Below are 14,609 nucleotides of genomic sequence, written 5' to 3'. Positions count from 1 at the left end.
TACACTTACCTCCACATCATGCAAACCAAATTTCTCTGTGGCCTCTTCTTGACTTAAACCACAGGCCCCATATTCGATAGGTGTAAAAACAGTAGTAGGAACCTAATATATTAATTAAATAATTACAAAGAAAATGTGTTGAAAAAACTATAAATCTCAAAATAAACTTCAGACTTTATAATCATAAAATTTTCAAATATTAACTCTAAATTACAATTTAGGCAATCATAGCAATGGAAAAAACTTATTTCCAATTTTTATTACAACATATAACTATGAGCCAGCAGAGATACTCCACACACTGAAATCCTTTCTTAATATTAATGAAAGAAACAGATGGCGGTAAATAATTTCTCATTACTAAAGGCATATAATTTTCAGTATGACTTTATATCCAGGAGTCTATGGTATTGTTATATTTTTAATAGAAGACACCCCAATTTATCTAGGGTTTGCAATTGATGGGCGCAGTGAATCGTGAGAGATAATAAATTATTAATATTTCTACACATAATTTTCCGTCCAATAGGAATAATATCTAATAAAACGTATTCCAAAATTAAAGGATCCTATTCCTGCATCCAATCTGAGTCGTAGAATATACCTTTGCAACTAGATGGGAGATCTCTTGATTATAAATCTATTTGTTAAATTCATATTAATGATTTTCTTTTTGACATTATATAATAAGGGATGCGAGTTGTGTTCGATTAAAAAAATGGTTTCCAGGTCTCTCATATATTATATAAATTTTTAAAAAATTAACTGTTTCATATTCGCACAGGGTCTTGAAATTCGAAGGAGCAAAAAGTCTTTTAGCCAAAAGAATGCCTGCTTGCACAGCTACGGGGGTTAGTTCTGGCCGACCTTCGGTATTATCTCCTATAGAGTAAATATGAGGGACACTACTTTGATCAGAAGAGGAAGTCAAAATTTTGCGAGTTCTATACAAAATATTTAAAAATTATCCTAATACAGAGTCTATTCCAATCATCAAAAAAAGTTCCATACTCTTAAGTGCCAATCAAACTATATATGGATTTTTTTTAAAATAAAATATTTGGCATTTACTACCTTTGTTATTAAAGATATTTTCACATTCTTTTATAAAAAAATATATCTAAAAATAGCAATACTATAAAGTAGTTAATTTGCTATTTTTTAAAGTAAGGCTTACATCATTGGAAATAGTATGAAAAATTAATTTTAATCATAATTTAATTGTTAGCCTATAATGAATACATTACTTGGGATTAATTTTGACACCAATTGAGTGTAGATTCAAATCCTGAGTTTTAGCTATTCTTCCTATAGCCAAAAGTATCTATAATAATATATGCGATATTATTTTAAAATATGATTTTGTGTTAATACCTAAGCCAAACTCATATTACGCTATCCTCTGATTTTTTTTTCCACTGAAACAAACATTTAAACTCATTTTTTTTAAATTATAACATGATGTTTACATCTTTAACACAAAGAATTAATATTAATAAAAAAAATCGACAGTAAAGCATATTTTAAGTTTAAAACTATATCATTTATAAAAATAGCCAATCGTATAATAAGCATTCACTATTCGTGAGGCTGGTTTAACATTGTTAGCACTTTCTTTAATGATGCAAAATCGTTTTATTCGAGCCGATTTTTAAAAATGGCAAACTCAATATTCTATCTAGAAAAATATTGCCTAAACCTCGAGATTTTGCCAATAGATGTCCAAACCTTTATGCAATATATGAGCAAAATCTTCAGGCGTGCGTAATATTTTTCTGGATAGAATACTGAGTTAGCAATTTCTCGGCTCAAATGAAGCGAAACCTTCCTCATGATTAATTACTTCATTATGCATCTTCTTTCATTAATATAATCTCTTTAATTTTTTTAGGTGGCATATTAGGTAGTAGAAGACATATTGTGAATCGTAAATAAATCAATTATAAAAGTATTCACTTATAAATGTAGAAATGCCCAACCTTATTTAAAATTAATATGGTCAAAAAAAATAGCCTGGAAAAATATATAATTTTAAAGAATATACCGTGTTAAACATTTCATAACCTTCCGTCCCGTCATCCTTAACATAGTGCACTTTGTACAAGCCCGGATTTCCTTCTTTAAGTTTTACAATCTTATGCAAAATGTATAATGTATATTTTTTAATTATTTTTTTTTTAAAAAAAAAGATACTCTCATAAACAAAATGATAAATAAGGTTAAATAGAATTTAATATTTTAAATATGTTCATATTTTTTAATTTCTTCCCTTTAACACAATTAAAATATTGCTAAAATTATTAAAAATAAGGAATGGGCCAAAAATATTTTTTAAAAAATTAATTCGACCTACGTTTTTTTACAATATATTCAACGAATAAGGTTAGCGCTAAACCATGGGCGTCAAAAAGATAACCATATTGAAAAATACAATCAATAGTATTTTGTATTACTTACTTTTGTAACTTGTCTATTTTATTATCATCATATTATTATAAAAAACTCATTCTACAACACTAGGCTGAAAGCATTACCAAGTCGTAACCTAGGTAACCTCTTATCAGATGAACAATTAAGAGTTGCTATAAGCCATCGATTGGATGTAACATAGTTCAACAACATACATACATAAAATGTAAAATATTAGTTGTTTCCAAAGGGAGATAATGGTCCTAATTGTATATATAATCAAGACAGACATGCAAGACACGCAGCAATTAATTCAGTTATTAGCTGTTCTCTTACGAGGGCCCGAATACCAAATATCCTGGAGCGTGCTAATGAATCATTAGTTGATGGCCTAAAACCAGATGGCTTAACTTCTGTGCATTGGTCTTTAGGTAAACCTTAATTTGGGACTTCACATACGTCTCTTCATTACCAAAAATTAAATGCTGACCCGGTTGATATAGCCGAGAAAATTTTTTTATTTTTTCAAAAATCGTTATCTTTTCCCTTGGACATATGTGATGCGGAACTTTATAATTTTTAAAAATATAGGCGGCAAAATAAGAGCCCTTACATTAGATCAGAACCCAAAGAATTTATTTTTTAAAACAAAATATACAAATTACCATTTTAAAATATAATTATTCATGTTTTTTTGGGAACTTGTAGTCCCACCTCCGTTTTTATAGAATGAGTTTTTTATATTTTTATAATAATATAATGATAATAAAATGGACATGGAAAAATTTTTTTTAGAAAAAACTTTTATAACATATTAATATTAAATTTGCATATAAGGATGGACAATATCTCGTTTTTGCTATTTTTATTTTTTCAATCTTCATAATATTATTATTTTTTTCCTACCTCTTATATTATTATGCTAGTAGACGTGTACGAATAAAATTAATTGAATTTTATAAAAAAAAATATTTTAAAATTGTTTTCTCATTAATTCTTATTTTTTTTCTTCATATTTTCATCCGAAGAGAGGATTAAGCGGAATTTTCCTCCCTTCCCATTTTTCCAGCCTAGGGACACCACTTACATTTAATATATACCTTAAGCTGTATTTTTTATTGCAGTTTAAATATTTAAGGACGATTACGGTTTACTAACAACTGAATGATGTAACCAATGATTTTATTATTTTTTTTCAAAAAAAGGAACCTTGGTGGGAATGGCTTGCTTTATAAAATTAATTCCTTCCCTTTCCATGTGACCACCTATTACGTCGGCCATTCCTCTATCGAAGCCTCTGAGCAAGATAGATCTTACCATAATAGTCACTGGATAACCTTTTAGCAAGATTAAGAAAAGAATGAAATATTTAAACGTTTCTTCATGAGAGAAAATAATTTGGAGGTAACAAGCCGAGTGCTACCCTTACCCCAAAATTTATATTCTCCATATATCCACTAAAATAAGGAAAAATATTTTCTACCTGCCCCCCCCCCTCTTCCACATTGATTTAGTTCTAATATAAAAAGGATACTAAAATTTATTATACGTAAGAATACGATAAATTATTCGATTTGCTTAAACGAAACAAATAATTCATTATAAAGATAATCTTATAACTCTTGTTGTTTATTCTAATTTAACTCTATGGCGCTTTGATTTATTAAAATAAACTTTAACTTCTTTTTTTTAAAAAAATTTCAATATTATAATACTAACATAGATTGATAATTTATTTATTAAAAAGTCGTACATACATTGAAGTCAGCTGTAATCAATTTTATTGGCTCTAGTAGACGTCATTGAAAGGTATTTCATCTACATTCCTCTTATGTTTGGTTTAAGAAGTAATATTATTTCAAATTTGAAACTAAAAAAGAAAAACTCGTTTTAATAAAAATTATTTATCGTTTGGCTAATGAGGGTGGCTGAATGAAAGGGGTCAATTTTTCATGTCTTTTTTCCAATTCGGACTAAAAATTTCTGCGTTACGGGGTTTGATATATTGTGTAACGGAAGCGAGTGTATGATATGGAACAAAGTGAAAGTCTTTTAAACCACCAAAACTGTAAATAGCATCACTCTCGTCTAAATATCTATCAATGGCAAACTTAAATGTATGTTCCTTTTTTTAATTTAATGAATAAATCGTCAATTTAGCTTATCAATAATTTCACGATATCTAAATTCTTAGAAATTATATTAATAAAAGTAATTTTGAATATCTGACTCATTTACCTCTTCTAAATGAGAATATTAAATTTTAAAAATATTTTAAAAAAATTCAGGAAAAGCCAATTATCTGTATCAAACCTATTCCGTGCAAAAATCCGGCACATTCTAAGGAGATGTACGAAGCCCCAACACACAATGTCTTGCCCGGAGGGTATGGAAGAGAAAATAAATCGTCACTATGGCATTCAATTTAATAATATTGTATATTGGTATAAATAATCAATATATTGAGTTGTTGTTGGGGGAATCGACTGCCACTCAGCTTTTTAAGAACTTTTACTAATAAAACACAAGTATGGAACTCTAATAAATGATGAATTAAATTGGTTCATTGACGATTTAATATAGTTGGTTATTGATAAGTTTAATTAATACACTAGTACATTAATTATAATATTTTGATGTGCTCATTTTTTTGGGGGGGGGGAGGGGGGGAGCGGGATTTAAGATACCATATTAAAAGTTTACAGAAACATATTGCGCATTATATCTTAAAGACCTAAATTATTTGTCAAATTTCGAAAGGGGCAAATGCCCTTTATTTACATCCTGAAATGCCTCTGACTATATTAATGGTTCTTTTCATTATAAAAATATAATAAAGTGATAACATTATACAGAAAATGATATTTTATTATAAAACAATACCTGGTTATGCAGTATTCCTTAGCCCCAGGGATTTCCAGGTATGAAGGCCGCAAACCAGTCGCAATTATGAAATTCGCAGAAGTTAATCTAGTTATTTTACCCTTTTTATCTTTAGCCTTGAAAACATATATAAGGTTTGAGTAGTAAACATTCTAATATATATATTTTTAAAAATTTTTAACAGAATAATTTGGGGTAAAATTTTTTTATTCTGATAATATCATTTGAAGGATTTAGAAAAATCAAGATTTTTACCAAATATTTAAATATTCGAATTTGCTGGTGGCTAAAATATTGAATTAGCCATTTTTAAAAATCGTCTCTAATGGAGCAAGTTTGCATCACTAGAACCTACCCTTGTGAATTTCAAACATACTCTAAATTATAGATTTTTTTTATAAATAAAATACATAAAGATAAGCAAAATGTCTGATATTCACAAGGTAGGTAGGTATACTCTATAAATATACGATTCCAGTAAAATCAGGCCTAATTTACGACATAATAATATACACTTCTACTATCAAAAATTAAAAGTAAAAATTTTAATTTAAAATTTAGAAATATATAAATTTGTGTAATTTCCATATTTTTGAACTTAATGTTTCTTTTAAATATTTGAAAGTTATAGGTTAAAAAAATTCCTAAAGTAGATATGGCTATACTAGTAAATATATAATTTCTTACAATAAATTGAGAAAACAATAACGTTTAAAATATTCTATATTCTTTCAAAATAGCCAGAAAAAACAAGTTATCGCTTATATGAAAAACTAGTGTTGCTAAACGGCTAAGTCGAGTCGACTTAATTGCAACTCGAGCCTAGTTTCTAGTCGAAAAACGACTTCAATTCGAATCAAAATAGCGTTGTTAAATAGTCGAGTTCTTACGACAAGAGATCGAGTCGTAAAAACGGCTCCGACTCAAGCCGCTCAGGATCCGTATGAGCCGACTCGCTTACACACTGGGTAGGCTCAATTTTGTTTAGTTTTTTTATAAGTAAATTTTAATGTTTGATATATACTATTTTTACATGTATTTTGTAAAACGACTCCATTCGAGCCATTTTTATAAACGGCTAACTCAATATTTTATCTTCTCAAATATTACACAACCCTGAAGATTTTGCTTATAGATGGCTGATAGTTTTGTGCATCTATTAACGAAATCTCGAGACTTAGGCAATATTTTTCTGGCTAAAATATTGAGTTAGCCGTTTTTAAATATCAGCTCAAATCGAGCCATTTAACAACATTCGTATTTTATAGTAGATTTTTACATATAATTTTTTTAAATATATTTTTTATGTTTGTTTTTAGTAAGTTAAACAGCTAAGCTGAGTCGAATTTCTATTCGAAAATCGACTCCCACTTTAAGTGCAATACCTTTTGAGGTTTAAATATTGTGCTAAAGCAATTTATATACTTTTGTGTGGTTAGCTTACACTTTGTACCATATTAACAGAAATATGTATGGCAGATTGCAAAATTTTGGGTTAATGATTAATGTGAATTTGGTTCTATAAAATTTTTTTATTTTAATATTATTTATGTTGAAACTAGAGAGGAGTATTTAACCTAAATTATAATATCTTGCACGATTATAAAGAAACCACTTTATTTTATTTTCAATATATACACAATTTAAATCATTAGCAAAATATACTGAACTTTTACCAAAATCTGGTAGATTATACTGATTCGGATGATTTTGTATTTATTAAAATACATTATTTGAAAATATAATATTTTATAGCTGATTTAAAAAAAACAATCTTGGTAAATATATATGTTTATTAAGATGCATTTTGTTAAAAATATCTAATAGTTGACTTGGATAACACTAATTTATCAAAAAGTTTGATTTTATACAATTATATGACAACTGAAATGGGGATCCAGTCCAGATGTTTTAAAAAAATGATATATTATATTTAAAAAAATCACTACAAATTATTATCCTTTGTTTGGAAATAAAAAAAAATTGCTGGTAACATTAACCAAAAACCGTTTGAAACGTTCTGTTTGAAAATGGCCTTGGTTATTTATCTAAAGATTACATACAAGCTTATTGCCTAATCTCTTTCCTGATTCAAATATATTAAATATGGAAGAATATAATTTTCAAGAATAGTGTTGAACATAATCTATTTGGTAATTAAGAGGCATATTTTTGAAGATTAAGAAATGTTTATTTAATCTATATATTAAACTAAAATCAAAATTTTGTATAAATTTTAAAATAAATTAAATAAGACGAATTTTATTACATATCATTTAATATTTATTATAAAATATAAACTTACAATTTATATTAAATAATGTATAAATCGTATATGCAAAAATTAAAATATTAATGTCCCACAAATTAGGAGATTTTTTTTGAATTTTATCGGCAGCTAGGAAAAATAATCTTTAATTGGCAACCGTTGTTGTTTGTTCCCTTAAATAATCTCTGACCATAGTCGATAACTTTGTAAATCTCTAGGCATTTCCAGACCACTAACTAAGAACATCCACTCCCACTGTTGTTTGTGTCACTGGATCCACCAAATAATTCTGGATCTCTTCTATCGCAAGATTTGGGATGGTACAAGGTGTACGCTAACTTCACAAAAGTATATAAATTACTTTAACACAATATTTAAACCGCAAAAAGTATTGCGCTTCAAGTCGGAGTCGATTTTTCGATTCAGATTAATCGTTTAACAACTCTAAAAACAAACTTAAAAAATAATACATTTTAAAAAAATGTTAAAATTTACTACAAAATACGAATTTGTTAAATGGCTCGATTTTTAAAAACGGCTAACTCAATATTTGGGAAATATTGACTAAGCCTTGAAATTTTGCTAATAGATGCAAAAACCAATCTGTCATCTATGAGTTCAGGCTTTAATTTTTTTGTAGATAAATATTGAGTAAGCCGTTTATAAAAATCGACTCGAATGGAGCCGTTTTACAAAATACATGTAAAAAAATATATAAAAACTAAAAAAAAATTGAGCAGACTTAAGCGAGTCATGTCATACGGCTCCTTGAGTGGCTTGAGTCGGAGCGAGTCAAGAACTCGAATATTTAACAACACTAGATAAAACCCGGTTCAATTCACGATTAATCCATTTTACTACTGTATAAACACAAATTTGTTTGTGTGAATTAACAGAATCAATAGAGTATATTCAAATATATATACAGATATGATAATGGCACGCAGAAGCTCGAGCCCCCTATGACTAATCCTTTGAATAAAATTTTTTTTTTGATAGTTCCCTGAACGATTTTTTAGAATTCTATTATGTATTATATATAGATTTGATATTACTTAGAAAAAATTATCAGGATCATATAATTTTTTTTTATAAATGAGTGCAATTTTAATCATTAGATTAATACATATAAACTATATTAACAATTACAAAAATTCTGTGTTAAAAATGGAATATCAATATTACTCATAATGTTTAAAGATTTATAAGCTTAATTGATTTTACAATCCTTAATAAATATAATCATTTATTAATTGAAAATAAATTCAATCCAAATAATATTTTGATTTGTGTTGCTGAGTTCAAAATCACTATTCAACTATATTACTCATTTTTAAATTAAAATTACTATGCCTTTTCCTTTCTAAAATCCAAACCAGTATACGAGACTTCTTTGTTATAGGTCTAAGTATATTTAATTAAAACATCTTTCATTATTTTATAGTTATTATATAATGAAGAAAGAAGAGATATTGATTTTGAGATGAATGCATTAAATAATGGAAATAGGAGCAATATCGATGTTGATGATATTGACAGAAGAGAAGACAATAGAGGAATTGGAGTTCATCAAAGTATATTTAAAATACAGTTTTGCAAAATTACGCTATAGATAATAAAAGAAGATTGATTACAGTTCTGAGAGATATAAATAATGGAAGCAAAAATAAAGAGACAGAAAATAAGAAATAATTTATATATAAGATAATCATTTGTAAAACAATAAAAGCTATATGTGAGGTTGAATCGGGAATATGAACAATGATCGTACTAGGGCTGTGCCGATCCACATATTTTTCACCGATCCGATATTGGTTCAAAACCGATCCGATATTTATATTGATTTTTCATCACTCCCCAAACAAATGTAATTAAGAAATCAATATTTTCTTATGCAAAAAATCGAATTATACATTTGATTTAATTTTTTCTATTTCTACAATAATTAGTTTACGGATATTGGTAATATTAAATGAATTTTTCATCATTCCTCCCCCTGAAATTAAAATTCCGCAGATAACGCATTTTGCAAAAGAGATACCATATTTTAAAAAATTCTTTTATTTAAAGTAATAATAATAAAAATGGCGTTATTATTTTAAAAGATTTAAAATAAATAAAATTTTTGTTCGTTTCTATTTTTATAAAAAAACTTTTAAAATACGATAAATCTATTTTAAATAATTAATAAAATTTAAGAGGTGTTGTGCATTTGCATTGTTTAAAAAAAAATTATTTAGAAAATATTAATGTAAAATAAATATACATAAAATAACAAAAAAAAGAAAAGTAAAAAGATCGAATCGGTTTTTACAGGTATGGCCCGATCTGATATTTTTGGAAAACGCTAAATATCGGTGCCGATCCGATATTTAAGATCGGTAGAGCCCTAAATTTTTCCATATAATTAAAGATAAAATTAGATATAGGCATGGAATCTGATGAGGAAGCTATGCCAAGTCTGATTCTTGTTAGCAACATTTCATATAAAGGTATATTGGATAAAGAAGGAGTTGTAGTTCAACAAATTACATGTAATGGAATACACTTAAACTAATTGTAATAGAATCAATTTAATATAAATTAACCTAGAAAAGTAAATGATTAATTGATGTGACTACATTTATTTGTGAAAGATATATATATATGAAATTAATTACAATAGGATGTGATAAAATTCTTCATTGTTTCACGACTGTCACACTAATTTTATTTAGATTAATAAATGAAAGAAATATTAATTATGGATGTGAGAGGTATAAAAAAGGCATTCAAAATATGAAAGAAAATAGATAAATAAATTTACATACAAGAGATTTTATTTAAAAACAATAGAATCTTTGTGAAATAGCGGAGATACTATGATAGTTTTTAATATAATTAAAGATAAAATTAGTTATAGGCATGGAATCTGAAGAGAATGCCTGAGTGTTGGTAGCAACAATCAATATAAAGGTCCATTGGATAATGAGAGAGTGGTAATTCAACAAAGTACATTTAATGAAACACACTTTTAAATATATCTCATTAAATTTTTTTAGATAATGATGAATAATTATGAATGATAGAGATATAAAAAATGATTACCGAGTTTATATTAGCTGCGACCTTTTGTCAATGTAAGTTGCTAAATTGCCTTGGTTTTTTAAACTCATTATTCAGTGTAGGAATAAATAAACGCTTTTTTATCTCTGTAATTCTTTAGTTGTAAATTTTTTTTAACCGCAATCAAATAATTAATACTGTAATAAGGCATTGTGGGAAAAATGAATATATTTACATTTTTGCAATTCTTTATTGCAAAACTTTTCCATATTCGATCCCAAATATTCAATGCTATTTAATATTATATTATAATATATCTCTGTAATGGCGGGTATTTAATAATTTAATAAATAAAAAAATATTTTGTATTAAAAAATATTAATTTTAGCTTACCAAATGTCTTTTATTGTTTTACTTTTATTATTTATATGTTAGTATTAGTATGTAGAATAATAAATAAAATATATGAAATTTTAAATACTAGTTCAGGGTTTGCAAATTTCAATCTAAAAATTATAATATATTAAAAGAAAACCCGGCCGAAGGTCGGGAAAAAGTGTGGAGAAGACCCGCAAAATAGGGGGTAATGGGGGCATAATAAAATTTTTATAGTTGAGCCCCTTGGAATTGTAATAGTGCCCTAGTATAAAAGAATCCTACTTAGCCTTTCTTATGCCTCTAACTCTGAGGATAAAAGGATAAGTTTTCAAAGATCTCCCTTAAAAACATTTTGGATTTTCTTTAAATATTTCTTCCTTTCAACATAAAAACAAATATGATATTAGTAGCAATTTTTTTAAAAAAAAAACCTCTATAGTATGATCATCCACAAATTTGGCATAAGCGTTGAAGTAAGTAACCTTAGAAGATCTCAGTGCCGATTTGTACTTGAAATTCAGACCTTGTACATAATTCTGTATAGCCTGGACCATTTTGTTCCAATCTATTTTAGAAATATTTTGATCATGATTAGCGTATGTCAAACGATGAATCATTTGTGATGAAAGTTCTCCATTTGAATGAAGTGTTTTTGATGATTCCTCCAAATCCATTAGTTGAGGTATATTATGATCATCATTATCTTTTTTAAAGAAAAATATAATCGAGGTGGCGTTAGCCAATTACACGCTGGAATTATAATAAATATATTCAAATTTTAAAATAATAAGCAAATACAATATTTTTGTCAACATAGAAAAGTTATCAATAAGTATAACATTTAGATAAATAATTCTAATATGATTTTGGTAGTAATAGTGACCTAAATGGGTCAATATATAATTAATGTCGTAACCAAAATTTTTGAGGAGTTCAGTGTTTAAATAAATATTCGAGCCCAAGTCTGCCTCCAGATTTTACATTTACTTTCGAACTTTTTAAAATATAATAAATTTTAATAATAAATATAAAATAATTTTTTTTCAAGTCCCTCTTTTGTTTGATTTAATTACATTAAAAGTAAAACATATGGCTTTTGTGTTTTTTTTAATCAGGGGTTTTTCAAACTTTTGGACTCCTTAGTAAGGTGTTCATTAATTATAAATTAGACAGTTGTCCCGGAGATCGTCCTGAATCAACAGGTATAATTAGAGTTCCGAATAGGGGGGTTGGCTTTATCCCCAATTATGTAAGATAAAACTAACTTCACAAAAATGTTACTTTTTTCACTTTATGCCAATTTTATTTTCTATAAAAGAGGGACTAATTTCCATGTTTATCTTGATCTTAAATTTTTAATTTGATTTTTTTATTGGTAATTAATAAATGTTGTAATCCTTAATTTTAATAAAAGCTTTTAATAAATTATTTTACTATAAGGACTGACTGAGCGGTCCTCTACTCCTACTAAACTACCCGTAAATGAAGCCCTGTTATTTCAATTATAAAAACCTATAAATAACATTTGGGAAATTACATGTTAAATTATTCTTGGAGACAAATTTAAGAAAAAAATACTAATTTTAATAGATGTAAGAATAATAAAACATAAATTTTATTCTATGTCCATATCTAGAGAAATTATACTACAATTTTCGGGAAAACTACATTTACGTTATATATGAAAATTGCTTTATATATAATTTTCAATGTGATCTTTAAAATAAAAAAAAACCAAATTTCTAGCTCTATCGTTTTGAAAATATGAAAACCATTTTTTTTTAAACGGTCTCCTGTAAAGTTTCAAAATGTGGAGATAGAATAGTATAATCCTCAGGCGACTATATTTTCATTTCCAATCTTCATTCAAAATGAACTCAAAATAAATTATAACACTCCGTTATTAAAAAGGAAATAACAACGCTTTCTACTAATAATAAAAAGCTGATTTTGAAAAAAGAAAATATTGGCAAAATAAATCCATTTTTGGAGGGCAAAATGCGCTAACTAACGGATAAAATTTTATTAAATTTTATATTTGTGGCAAATAAATTAGGAAATCGTTGCGTAAGGACCTCAGTTGTCAAAAAATAATAATTCACAAATTTAACAACGTAATTAAATCAAAGCCTTTTTCTTTATTTCACTTTTTATTTCTTAATATTTTAAAATAATTATTTACAAATTTTATTAATTAACGCGATAAAACAAAATATAATTGGATAATTATTTTAAAAGTCCGTTTTTATATACATTTAAATAAATATTTAAAATATTTATGTATTTTGGGTTTTTACCATTTTTAATTTTTTCTATTAGATTAATCTCCTTTATTTTTTTTGAGTTATAAATTAAATATATTTATTTCTTCTATATATTAATTTCCAACTAATTAATTAAGAAGAAAAATAATTCATAAGAAAAAAATACAGAAAAATAATTCATAAGAAAAAAATACGGAAAAATAAGAATCAGAAGAAAATATTCATCAAAAAGTAAAAAATTGAAATCAAAACAAAAAACCTCTTTATTCCTTTTTTTTCACGTCTTATATACAGAAAAAAGAAATATAAATTCATTAAAAATTTAAAAATAAAATATATTAATCTTGATAAATCATTATGGATTAAAATTTACAAGAATTTTAAGATGAATAATATTCTGAAAAAAATTAAACACATATATCAAATAAAATATATTAATCTTGATAAATCATTATGGATTGATAAAATTTACAAGAATTTAAGATGAATAATATTCTAAAAAAAATTAAACACATATATCACGGCCCCACTAATAACCAAACGTCATACTTCAACCTCACCTCCGGCCTCTTCCCATAATTATTGTCCTTTAATGGTATTTTTAAAGATTTGAAAGGTTACATTATTATGGTTGTTTCGTTAGCTCCCTGAGTGAAGGGGGGGGGGGTGTAAAGGAATTTTTTTTAGCTAAAAAGGTTACGAGAACAGGCAAATTCCAGAAAGAGATATTTTTCCTTGCCTTCCCTCTTACATACGCCTATGAAACATATAATATTACCTTGAGAAAGTTTGCCCAACCAAGATAGAAAACTGATAGCCAGAAAAATAGTTGATTTTTAATTTACTCGTACCAAGTTTAAAAACGGCCTTTAATAATATCACTTTTCCCATAGATAACGCATATTTCCGTAATATTAGCCCCTCCCCATTTGCATCTTTATCTGGTCGAACCTCTTATAAGATTTATCCGAGCCAGCCAGGTCTTTTATTTTTACAAATAAAAATATGAAAATAAAGCAAACTCACTATTATGGTGACAATGTTGATCATCTTCATTTGTAGAAAAATTGGGAAATGAATAACCCATCGCGTCCGAACTTCTAACAATTTCTTCTTTGAGGAGGGATGTTTGATGCATTAGCTTTTTGGGAATGCAGCCCACGTTTACACAAGTACCACCTAATCCTGTAAAGTTAATCAAATTATTTTCACTGAGAACTTTACAGCGGATCATTATAATTTTAAGTGGTAGAAGATCATTTTAGTTTCGTAAGATCGTTATGAAGGAGGTCCCACTCAAATTATTTTTTAACATAAATGAAAAACTAGCGTTTTGTTATATAATGTGTATATATCGTAAA

General features: G+C 26.7%; 1 protein-coding gene across 1 annotated transcript in view; it reads right to left on the bottom strand.

Annotated features, from left to right (window-relative positions):
- The window catches only part of LOC135924964 (thioredoxin reductase 1, cytoplasmic-like), a 38,028-nt gene that overhangs the window by 2,268 nt on the left and 21,151 nt on the right, over positions 1-14,609 (bottom strand). The window contains exons 7-15 of the mRNA XM_065460099.1: positions 14,275-14,433; positions 11,416-11,687; positions 5,293-5,408; positions 4,723-4,820; positions 3,619-3,746; positions 2,045-2,134; positions 1,248-1,324; positions 767-944; positions 10-102 (exon numbers count right to left, since the gene is read on the bottom strand). Of these exons, the coding sequence (XP_065316171.1) occupies positions 10-102; positions 767-944; positions 1,248-1,324; positions 2,045-2,134; positions 3,619-3,746; positions 4,723-4,820; positions 5,293-5,408; positions 11,416-11,687; positions 14,275-14,433 (1,211 nt within the window). The remainder of the gene's footprint in view (positions 1-9; positions 103-766; positions 945-1,247; positions 1,325-2,044; positions 2,135-3,618; positions 3,747-4,722; positions 4,821-5,292; positions 5,409-11,415; positions 11,688-14,274; positions 14,434-14,609) is intronic.

This window comes from Gordionus sp. m RMFG-2023, chromosome 2, assembly GCF_954871325.1.
Source record: "Gordionus sp. m RMFG-2023 chromosome 2, tfGorSpeb1-WG-v2, whole genome shotgun sequence".
Taxonomy (NCBI): Eukaryota; Metazoa; Nematomorpha; class Gordioida; order Chordodea; family Parachordodidae; genus Gordionus; species Gordionus sp. m RMFG-2023.
The sequence above is the reverse complement of the archived record's forward strand: the minus strand, read 5'-3'. Positions and strand labels throughout refer to the sequence as shown.